This window comes from Haliotis rufescens, unplaced genomic scaffold (genome assembly GCF_023055435.1).
Source record: "Haliotis rufescens isolate VD_foot unplaced genomic scaffold, xgHalRufe1.0.p SCAF_1, whole genome shotgun sequence".
NCBI lineage: Eukaryota > Metazoa > Mollusca > Gastropoda > Lepetellida > Haliotidae > Haliotis > Haliotis rufescens.
In genome coordinates this window covers 64,085,906-64,098,423 of record NW_025963779.1, presented here as the reverse complement: position 1 = coordinate 64,098,423, position 12,518 = coordinate 64,085,906, and the positions used below count along the sequence as shown (strand labels likewise).

The 12,518-nt window shown below is 42.1% G+C and overlaps 1 protein-coding gene across 1 annotated transcript in view; it reads right to left on the bottom strand.

Annotated features, from left to right (window-relative positions):
• The window catches only part of LOC124142444 (arrestin domain-containing protein 3-like), a 41,707-nt gene extending 29,467 nt beyond the window's left edge, over positions 1-12,240 (bottom strand). The window contains exon 1 of the mRNA XM_048399516.1: positions 11,966-12,240. Within this exon, the coding sequence (XP_048255473.1) occupies positions 11,966-12,083 (118 nt within the window). The 5' untranslated portion in view covers positions 12,084-12,240. The remainder of the gene's footprint in view (positions 1-11,965) is intronic.
• Positions 12,241-12,518: the final 278 nt, after the last annotated feature.

The window sequence follows — 12,518 nt, the reverse complement described above, 5'->3', positions numbered from 1 at the left end:
TGTGTGATTGAGTGTCTGTGTGTATGTTTGTGTCAGTGAGTGTGTGTGTGTGTGTTACAAAATATTTCCCATATTTAGACTTCATTACTGGTAATAATCGTAAAGACACACTGGTTAGAATGTTAAACTCTTCTGATGTAAACCGCCTTGAGAACTTAGCCAATTATGTTAAAAATGCTATCTGTCTTCGTTCTTGTTACCTGTAAATATTATTTCATGCAGCACTTGATGTGAAACTAAATTATATATATCTGTACGTGGGCCTGAGGCCTTATTACCGAATAAACTGATTGATTGTGTGTGTGTTACACGTTGGTGTAGCTTCGGGGAAAAGGCATTGTTTCGGTTATGCTCTGAAAATACAATTACATGAGAGTGTGCTATTCAAGATATTACCAAACATGGAACTTCATACCATAATGTCTTAAAAAACTGCAAAATATTGTTGCATTTACCTATAAGGCTCAGCTGTAATGAATGCAAGTACACAGACTCTCAAGAAAGTAGCCAGAGAGCTAATATACCAAGCAGTGTCTACACACGTCACTGGGAAAGCGTCAGTTAATGGTGGACTATATACAGGCCGCTATATATAGATCAGACTGTTTTTGATTTCTTTTTATTAAAATACTGAAATTACTACATATTTGGTTCTTAGTATAAGATGGTGTCATATAATAACACCTGCATTTTGGTGTGGGGTTATCACCACATGTATGTAGAGTTGACATTCATCAAAGGCTCCCTCTTCTGGGCTCTTTAGCTTGAAAGAGCTACATAGACATATTGACATCTTTATGAGAGCTTTTTCAAAGTCAAAATATCTTTAACACTCTCTTAAACCTGGTTGTGATGCAACACACGAATAACCTAGTTCAGCTTTCGTCTTCATTCAGACACTGCCCCGTGGGAATTCCAGGTTACAGTTGGTACCAACCTGTGCTGGTCGTTAGAGTGAATGGGTGAGTGAGTATGGTTTTACGCCGCTTTTAGCAATATTCCAGCAATATCACGGCGGGGGACGCCAGAAATAGGCTTCACACATAGTACCCACGTCGAGAATCGAACCCGGGTCTTCAGCGTGACGAGCGAACACTTTAACCACTAAGCTCCCCGACCGCCCCGCTTGTCGTTTGAGGCGACACTAGTCGGGTTATAAGCCCCGGGGACTTCGTTAACCGTATGTCGCCGTACCCCGACAGCGTAGATCGTTGCTCATAATATCAACCATATAATCAGAGCGAATCTTGATACGACTAAAATACTGGTAAACGAGACGCAAAACCCAACAAATCGTGTACAGAAACTAGGTTAAGTCTAGTTGATGTAAACATAATTTATTAACATACATACGATTCCTACGTCATATCTGTTCTTCTACAAATGTGAAATCGGCAAAACGATCGCGGATCCGGGTTTTAAAGTTGGCAGAAGGGCGTGGGGGTGAGGGTGGGGGTGGGGTTGGGGGTTGGGGGGTGGGGGGTGGGCGTGGGGATGGGGGTTGTGGTGCTGGACACCCGTGCCATCACACCTCACTTTGGTTCTGCCAGGATAATGGATACATCGGCTATAGGGCAGCATTAGCTGCGGTGAGTATAAATGCTGCACCCTGGGCAGTCCACGCTGATGGCATTTGGATCTGCCCAAACGCAAGTCACGTGGGAAGTTGCACAGGCCAGCACACTGTCTGGGCAATTTCCTCTCAGTGTTGGAAACAATTTTTCAAAGATGTCCAAACCTGCATGAAACACATTTCAGTAGACGCTGCTACTGCAACGATGGTCTACCAGCACTCGCCCATGAACTATTTCTAGAAACAGTAAGCTATTGTTTACCTTCAACATCAGACAAAGAAGAACAGATGGACCAAACATAAACTCGCGCCACAAAACACATGTACACTTGCTTACCTTGTATCAAGGAGACCACATCACCAACAAACGTACGTGAGAAGAGTGGGCAGTTGCGATTAACCATATACCACTCAACCAGAGTACAGGCATTTAGCTGACAATAACAACGTGAGTTAATATGGTTACGTGACACTCAAGACGTTTCTTGTATTTTCATTAATGAAATGAAGGAATATATGAGTTTTATGCAGGCAAGCCGATGGCTGATGAACTGATATTGAGTGTCGCCGGGGTCCGATGATACACTGACTCAGCCAGGTCGCACCTCATCGCGTCTACTGGATCAACCGTTCAGTCTTATCGCCAGACAGGAGTTTTTGGGTCGTGTTCCACAACGGAGACAAGGGTCTGCCAATAGAGACCTCCCTGTGCAGGGGGCCGTGGTGGCCAGGTCATCTAAGCCGCCGCAATTTGATTTTTGGGGTTGCCCCCCTTAGACGTTCAGGATCATATGATCCCATTTTCACCCAAAGTGGCAAACGTCTAAGACCTGCATTACGTCGGTGTTTCCTTCAACATCAAGCCGACATACAGTGATAGGACTGAGATACTGGTCAAAATCTTTGCTTATATGACAATATATCGGTGATATCTAAGTCCATTAAGTTCTTAAACCCAAAACTTTATGCTTGAGGTCCCTTATCTTAACATAGGCAGCCGGCTGCTACAGCTTTGAGGAACGAGCTGCTGGGGAGTTAAGGCTGGAATGGTTATGGTATGCACATCATATTTATTCACACACGCTCAAGTAAAAGTGGTTTTACAATTGGTTCCCTGCCTGTGACTATTAAGGAGAGTCTGCTCAGTTTGCTCTCTAACTATGACTATAAATGAGGGTCCCTAACTATACTACTACGAATAATAATGTGTCTTGACAAGATTCCCTAATGTGATTGACAAGATTCAGGGAAAACACGGCAAATATGTAGACCTCGCTTTCGAAATGCAAGATGCCCGACTTCCCATTGTTCTTGGTGCCTTAGGTTTGGTACCTCCCAACCTGTTGACAGACATTGGGAGAGCACCCGGGTTTGCTACCAGGAATGCAGTCCTTCTGACTATCTGGGTAATGCGGAAGGCTGCAGTGTTGGGGAGTCTTCACATTCTCCGAAAATTCTCGGTGGCTTTGACTACGCAGCGCTTACTAGGAGAAGTCCCATTCTCTGTCTGGGCTGCGTTTAGAGGGGGCAAGGGCCCTGATCTGATGACGAGCCTAACCAGCCTGACTGTGCCAGGATCACCCAAACTCTATTTGCGGCATTTGTTATTTGAATCTGTACATAACAATAATAGATATATGTAATGTACTATAGGCCATCCCTTGTTGATCCCTTGACTAATGATGAAAGAGCCAACACCATTATTATACTAGTCAATGGATCAGTTTGCACTCGACTTTTTCTCTCAGCTCCCTAAGGAGTATACTACCCTATCTGACTGACTTAGTAGTACTTGCTAAATTTAGTTCCCCATAATAATTAATAACTTTCTACAAGCTGCTGTGCTCTTGCGTTAATTTTGACACTGACAATTACGGCTGCATCTGGGCCCTGTAAACAGCGATGATAAAACTAAGCTGGAAACTCAGAATGTGAGCTATGCACCGGTACAGACCTTCAACAATACACTCAACAGTGTGGGCGTGCTGGGAACGTGAAAGTGCAGTCGGCATACGCGTGTATCACACGTAGGTTAACTACACACTTACATACATCAGTACACATAGCAAGTGGCCGCCAGTGGAGGATGTTTGATTACAACATGCACTACGCATATGCATACAAGAGTATGCAAGAGTGTGGCGGCTACATCTACATACATTAGGGAGGCGGTATGTCAGTGGAGTGTTCGTATGGGAGGCATGAGTATATTCCCAGAATGTGGGGGTGAGGGGTTCAATTAGGAAAGATAAGGCGGCTGTGCCTGGAGTCTTACTGTCACATCGTGGTTGCCCCTCAGTCAAATATGTTTACTTCGGCCATACCTATGTCCTGTGTTGTCTCCTGCACTTCTATAGAGGATTCGACAGCACAGGTAACCGTCATGGGTCCGTATTCAGTGATGATGGTGAGTGAGGGAGTAGGGGGTTTAAGCACTATTTTAGGCATGACATGGCGAAGTGGCTTCACATATTATACCATAGCCGTTTGAAGCATTGATTACATATTTTACATTTTTTGAAATAGTACTTCTCTGACGTTCATGCATGAAAAAGAAGCATTTACTTGGAATTTACCTTGGCAGTTGTTGGCTGAAAACATTACATTCCAAGTTTAATAAAGAGGATCCAGAATATTCTTTGACATGCATGGTTCTGATGGGTATCTCATCTGAGTCAGTTAATAAGTATTGTCAGAGCGAATGATAAATTGTCAGTGAACATGCTAGTAATTATAAAGCATTTCCTGTCCATTACACACTTCAAACACTTCACTATAACGGATGCTTTAATACTTTAATGAAACTACTCATTTAAGCTTTCTACATATTTTACACACACACACACACACACACACACACACACACACACACACACACACACACACACACACACACACACACACACACACACACACACACAAACACACATACAAACACACATACACACACACATACATACATACACACACATACACACATACATACATACATACATACATACATACATACATACATACATACATACATACATACATACATACATACATACATCTGGGAAGCACCTGATCCTTATTTTAGTTAGCTCTCACAGAAGGCATAACCAAGAGGAATTATGCCACTGAATCTCCACGGAAACAGGTTAACTTACATATTTATAAAGTACTTCAAATTCGTATATTGTGTACCCAATTCGTTTGTAAAATAGTTCCGTCAGTGTGAAGAAGGCCTTGTAAACACGTCATCGTATTGAATGTGGATTCGTTAAAAACGTAATTTATAATTGAGAATAGGGCTTGAAGTTTTTGTCACAGTGTGAACCCTGCTATGCGGACATTGTTGCACTTTAGTGACAATGCCGCACACAACCATCATACAAGTTCAGTAATTCGAGGAGAAATACAATGTTCGATGAAGGTTATTGACTGGTACCGTTTTGGTGAAACTAAAGAAAACGGGCATAGTACCGACAATGTTCATGATGATTCATGGCAGGTTAGGATTCGAACCTGACTATCAACGGATCCTGGTACAAATGCGGAACAATTACCACTGGACCACACATCCCCTCTCCCCTAAACATATCGAGGTGTGGTGAAATGGGGTTTAACGTCGCGTTCATGCATGTGTGTTTCTGTTTAAACCAGTTCGGACGAATGTCGGGTTAAAAGTGCTTGCCCACTGAGATACCGCAGTGGCGTCGCACTGTGACGTGAATACCCACTCTGACACAATATATACAATGATCTCGAGCCGATCAGTCCTTGTTTCAACCCCCATATTGCCAAACACCAGGAATGGTACCACAAGTACCATAATTGAACGTCTTTTGGTATGACGTGGCCGGGGATCGAACCACCGACCTTCCGCTCTCCGGGCATACGTTTACTCTACCAGACCACGGAGATGGTCCCAAACATTACGAGTGAGTGAGTGAGTGAGTTGGGTTTAACGCCGCTTTTAACAGTGTTCCAGTTGTATCACGGCCTGTCATCTTAATGTGGGAGGAAAGCCCGAAGTGATGCAGGTCTCGGACGCTTACCACTTCGGTAAAATCCACGAGCACGGGTATGGTGCTGACAAAGCTACAAACATAATCGGGGCGAACCGGGATTCGAACCCTCAATCACAGATATCTGGCGTACCCAAGGGACGCAACTCTGCACAGCGAATCTCGGCGCCTTAGACGACTGGGCCATCCGTGCCCCCCAAAACATTACGAGAGCTAACATTAGGATTGGAATGTAACAGCACAGCGAAGAAAGAAAAGCCTGATCACAGTAACAAACACATAGTCCTATGTACTTGAGATCAAACACGCCTCTTCAACCACTGTGTGCGTGGTCCGTGATGTCAGCCGAAACTCATGTAACTTATCACAGGTACTTACCCGATATGACATCAGTCTCAGCAGGCATACCGTCACGCCGAAAACCCGGATTCGATTCCCGACATGGATACAATGTGTAAAGTCCATTTCTGGTGTCCCCCGCTGAGATATTGCTGGAATGTTGCTAAAAGCGGCGTTAAATAAAACTCACTCGCTCAGCAGGCATACGAATAGGCGTGGAGCGCAGATGACATTGACACAACACAGCACTGGAGTAAAACGTATTGAGAACAGCAGTGCTACATATTGGATATTTTTTGTCTCGGGAATAATGATCTCTGTCAGCTGAAAGGCTGCCGAGAAGTGAAGAAAAAAATGTTCATTATGATGACTGGCAAAACACAAATTCAGTAAGACACACGATACCACTATAGAGACAGTTGCTTTCTTTGTAAGGAGTAAAGGCAGCATCTCCCAACTGAGAACGCACTCACCCCGGCACACCTGACAGGTGCCCGTGTTTATCAGAGAATGACACTTTCATACAGCATTGAAACATCCGAGCTATGAAATAGTATTTTACTCTGGTTATTTGACATAAACGTATGGATCTTCCCGTTGAATATGACAAATAAATGTTGGCGATACTTAACTGCCTGGCAAAAGAAAGTGTACACCCATGTTTGATGGTGGCTAAACATGAAACAAACAAGTACTGGTTATTCAATTGTGATACATATGTGATACCAGTCCGGCAGAATGTTGACACGACCTTGCAATTTAGGTCCCACAGTTGTTTTTGCATGATTTCATTTGTTCAGACACTACATATGAATAAACTAATGGATGCCACTTTGGCACCCTTGAGGGTTTTGAAATTCCAAGTGTATATTTAAAAATGCATTTTAATTATAATCCTCAAGGGTACCAAGTTGGCATCCAGTTGTTTCTTGATCTACATATCTTAAACTTATAAAATCAGCAATAAAACACTGTGTGGCCTCAAAAGCAAGGTTAGCATAGAAAGTTGCTTTTAGCTACTAGACATATACGTGTATTTGATACGTGTTTCATTATGTTTTTGGATCTTAAGTTTGCAGTGTTTGGGCGACTGTTCTGCCTGTAAGGTTTTAATGACGTTTGTATTTTTTGGTCAAATCCATTTTCAAGTGTACACTTCCTTTTGCCCGGCAGTTTATTTTTTCATTTCAATGAGTACTTGGTGAGCAAGGGTACTATTACGCATGTTTTAGCAATTTACCAACGAATTCAAAAAGGGAAACAAAAAATGGTTTATGTTATACCGTACCGGATATGAAGAACGGACACCTTTATCACAAGATTACGTCAACTAAACTTAAGGAAGAGAATATATGGATGTCAACTTCTTTATTATGAGGAACACAACGTTTCGGAGTATATGCTTACTCCTTCATCAGGTGAGCATATACTCCGAAACGTTGTGTTCCTCATAATAATAAAGTTGACATACATATATTCTCTTCCTTGTGTGTATCACTTCTAAATGCCTTTTAAAGACCTGGTCATCTAAACTTGTTTATAATGAGATGCACATGCTGCCCCTAATATACGCGTTGACGTTTCAAACATGTAGTTTCTCAACTACCTGAGATGAGATGGTGTATCCTAGTGATATAAATGTTCGCTCGTCAAGCACCTGGATTCGAAACCCCACATAAGTACAATGCGTGAAGCCCTTTTTCCCTTATTTGGGCATGGTTGCAATATTGCTAAAAGACGCAAAATACATATTCACACACTCACTGGCGCAATTTCAGAATCGCCATTAGCTTCTATTAGAATGTCAATTACATCTATCAGCTCCATAGTTCCATGTGCATACTTGCAACACGTAGTTGTACCTGATCCCAATGGTCTAGGGTTTGAATCCAAGATACGCCTGATTTTGGATGCTTGGTTTGTCAGCACCTTCATCAAATGTCAAGGATCTGTATCACGTTACCCTGTATCATATTTCCCCTCCCATATACAGCTGACACGCCTTATTTACATTAATCATATTAATAAACCAAAATAAATATACAAACACTTAAGACCATCCACAAATGGATGGTTATGTGTTGCAATGTCCATCAGCCGTGAAAGATTAACTGTCGTTATTTAAAAAAATCGGATGTTCTTTTAACTTCTTAATGAGTAGTTGTCAAGCCGAGTTATGCTCGAGAGACATTTTAGTATAGTTTTCTCTATTGCTCAAGGATTGGTTGATGCTATCAAATGTTTACAGGAAATAAAAAAAACATGTTTATGATAAACGTATTTAGTATGACACAGAAAAGCATCGAGTAGACAGTTGTTTTTATCGTGAAGATATAAACACATCTGTTTTGAAGAACCGGGTTGTACGTAATCACCTCTCACCGTAGTGAGATGCCGGATAGCCAACTCGCACAACGGGTGTCACATGCAAATAAACACGCAGATAGATACGTTGTGAGAGTCCAACTCATCTTATAAGATCAACTTTCAATTATTAAACTTCATCATAAACATCGGAAAAACACCCTTAATAGCTACTGCTGTGCTCTGACGGTGGCAGTGGCATTAACCTGTATGAACAGTTCCCAAAGGTATCATCACACGTCGCAACACGAAAATGCAGTTAAAAAGACCCCATGATAAAGTCTTATCTGTTCCCGTTAACACTGAAGGATAAGGGAGTCAAATCAGCCCCCGTATATATCGTTCCCCAATGACAATAAAGGATAAGTCACATCATACTCCGATGAATCAGCAGGATAAGTGTGTCACATTGGTTCCTGACGCACTAAAGGATAAGTCATATTTTTCCATGATGATACAAAAAATTAGGAGAGTCATTTCGTTCCCTAAAGATTCTGAAGGAGAGAGAATCATGTCGTTCCTTAAAGATTATGAAGAAGAAGAGAATCCTATCTTACCAAAAGATTCTGAAGTAGGAGATATTCCCATCTTTCTTTAGGGATTCTGAAGGCGAAGAGGTCTGTCGTAAGCTGATTACATTGCATGATAAGAGAGTAATATAGGTCTCTGACGATACCGAAGAAGAATAAGAGAATCCTATCGTTCCCTTAAAATTCTGAAGATGAAGAGCGCCCTATCGACCCCTAAAGATTCTTAAGAAGCAGAGAGCCCTATCGTTCCCTGGTGATATATAGGTCCCTAACGATCCCTAATGAGAAGAGAGTCCTATCGTCCCATAACGATTCTGAAGAGGATGCGAGTTTTGTGAAAAAAGGAATGTCCGTGAAATTCCTTTAAAAACACTTATGCTTCAGATTGTTTGAAAAACGAAATTACACGAAACATACATTTTTGCAAATGTTTAAAAGTATTTAGGCTCATAATTTTAAATTATTTTTGTGTGGTGTTGCTATTGTAGATGAAAACGTATCCCTTCTACATACACAATACATGAAAACTGTGAAGTATAGGAAGGTCCTATCTATCCCGGACTAGAGGATAAGTCATATCGTTTCCCGGTGGCACTAGAGGATATTTCCTATAGTTTTCTGATGGCTCTAGAGGATAGGTCATATCGTTCGCTGAACACTCTGAAGTGTAAGAAGGTCCTATCCTTCCCTGATGGCACAAGAAGATAGTCCTATCTTTCTCTGATGGCACGAGAGGATAAGTAATATCGTTTCCTGTTGGCACAAGAAGATACACTCTATCTTTCCCTGATGGCACTAGAGGATAAGTCATATCGGGGTTTTTTGGCACTAAAAGATACGCCCTATCTTTCTCTGATGGCACTAGAGGATAAGTCATATCGTTAACTGTTGGCACAAAAAGATACGTCCCATCTTTCTCTGATGGCACGAGAGGATAAATCATATCGTTTCATCGTGGCACGAGAGGATAAGTCCGATTTTTCCCTGATGGCACAAGAAGATACGTCCTATCTTTCCCTGACGGCACTAGAAGATAAGTCATATCGTTTCCTGTTGGCACTAGAAGATACGTCCTATCTTTCCCTGATGGCACTTGAAGATACGTCCTATCTTTCCCTGATGGCACTTGAAGATACGTCCTATCTTTCCCTGATGTCACGAGAAGATACGTCCTATCTTTCCCTGATGTCACGAGAAGATACGTCCTATCTTTCCCTGATGTCACAAGAAGATACGTCCTATCTTTCCCTGATGACACGAGAGGATAAGTCATATCATTTCCTGAAAACTATGAAGTATAAGAATGCCCTATCGTTCCCTAAAGACATGAGAGGATACGTCCTATGGTTCCTTGACGGCACTAAAGCGTTAGTCCTGTCATTCTCTGAAGATTCTGCAGGATGAGAGCGTCCTATATTTCCCCGATGGCAGTATAGGATAAGTCCTATCGTTCCTACAAAAGACTTTGAGCGATATCTTAGTGTTATCGTTCCCAAATACTTTGATGAAAAAGAACGCCCTGTCGTTCCCTGACTGAACTAGAGGACACGTCATATTGTTCCCTGAAGGGACTAATGAATACGAAAGTCCTACCATCGCCCGATTACAAAGAAGGATTCCTTCCCCGACGACACCGTGAATAGAGATAAGAATATATGATGGAAACATGCTAAAATTAGGCTGGTGAAATACAAGACAGTGGACGTGTACCAAAACTGTAAGAACTGTGACTAGGTACGGGAACCCGAAAACAATGAGACCAGATGTGCTGCATACCGAGTCACAGCCACAGCAAAACACGAACCGTTCCCACCACCAATACTATGTGACATTCAACAACACATGCTCGTTGCCCCTGCAGCATAGGCGAAAACTGTTGATAACACGAGACGATGATGCGCTCTTCCTCGGAAGCTCGGTCCTCATATCAAGGTAAATATAGACAGGAATTTACTTTATTTTACTGGGGTATGTCTGGCAGTGCTTCGTTAGTCCGGCAACTCATCTCGGATGGTCATGAGTCCCGACGTTGTATATCCGAACCTTCCTCTACGCACTGAAAGGACAGTCCGAAGATACAGTTGACGCTACAACCAGTGACTTGGGTGCAGTTGTATTCAAGCGGTTAATTTATTTCCTAAATTTATGTACTAGTACTTAATATGGTTCATTGAGAGTTTGTGGTTATCTTTCGATCCCCCAAATCCGGGCATCTGTTTCTAGGAAAAGGGGAAAATGAAACAGAAGATATTTAACAATTTTGAATTTTGTTTCTATGTTAAATTGATCAAGTAATCCCCGAGCCCCATTAATAACACTACCCTCTCGGCTCCATAAACCCAGTTGTCCTTCACAAAACCAAGCAAATATTTCACTGTCAAGTGATTGATAGCTGTAGCTCATGTTGTTGTAATACATGCATGAGACGAAATACACACGGTAGAGATTTATTGTCGGAAACCGGAAATCTTCTTAAGTCCCTCTTTGATATACGAGGTACATATGTGAGACACATTACAAGCGAAATAAACACCTTCTGCTTGGAATACCCACTGATCTGACATTTCTAATAAAGTAGCAACATTAAAAGAGTAAGTCGTTATCAGTGTCTTTTATCAAGAATTGCTTTCGATATCTGTGTAAGAATGTGTTTATGACCAAAGCCATATGTTTTCCCGTTCTGTGCAGACCTATCAATACCTGCCAGCCGACAGCTTTCTCCTCACTTGTATGACCTTTGACATGGATGCCACTGAGTTTATACATTGTTGCCGTCGGCTTCTCAACATAATGGATGTGTATGCAGTGGTATATGTTAACGGAGTGAGTGTTTAATGTGCCCCTACTGACATACCATTGGAGAGCCAAGTGAAACAAGCTTTAACGATTAAAACATGAGGGGATCATCTTCCCAACATCGCTGGCTGGTTGTATTGTCATTTCCACGATACGTCTTTCTGAAGGGCTGTGTATTACCTGTACTAATTTGGTCGAGGGAACGTGTTAGAAAACTGATCGGATAATCAGCATCTGGCTTTCATACCACTCATCACAATACGTCACAAATAACCATAGCAATAGGTACCGCTGCAATACCACATCATGCTCCTCAAATGATTATGTTGAATAAAACGATATCCATAACTTACCTCTCATTTTCATGGGCTCATTCAGGTCCACGGTAATCTGACCCCTGAGCACTTCCCCTGCAAAGTAAACTCCTTTACTGTTGTCAAAGGTGATACTGAACACTTTAAGTTTGCCCATGTTGAGAGTAACGTTCCTTCTCTCATCACGTGCAGAGAGCACTGAGCCTGGCAGCAGAGACGCTCGCAAGCAGCATCCCCCTGTGTTGTCTACCTCCCGTACAAGGGTACTCTAGAAATAGTAGCCGCTCTACTTCTGACTTCTCCCCCCTGGCACATCAGCAGGACCAAGTCCTCAAAATGTGTCCTGATGCTTCTGGCAGGGGGAGATCACTCCCACTATTTCTCGTAATCATGTTCAAAACTGTTTATGATGCGAGATGTTAATGAGGTGCATGCATGGGAGAAACAAGTCAGGTTTGAAACCAGTGCTGTCCACGAGGGTACGAACATTGTTACTTTCCCAAAATTATTTATTTTTTAACGTGACCACATTTCCATTATTTTTGTGACCCGGTCTTTGTTTTTCTTCATTTCGTCTTAACGTTCAACAACG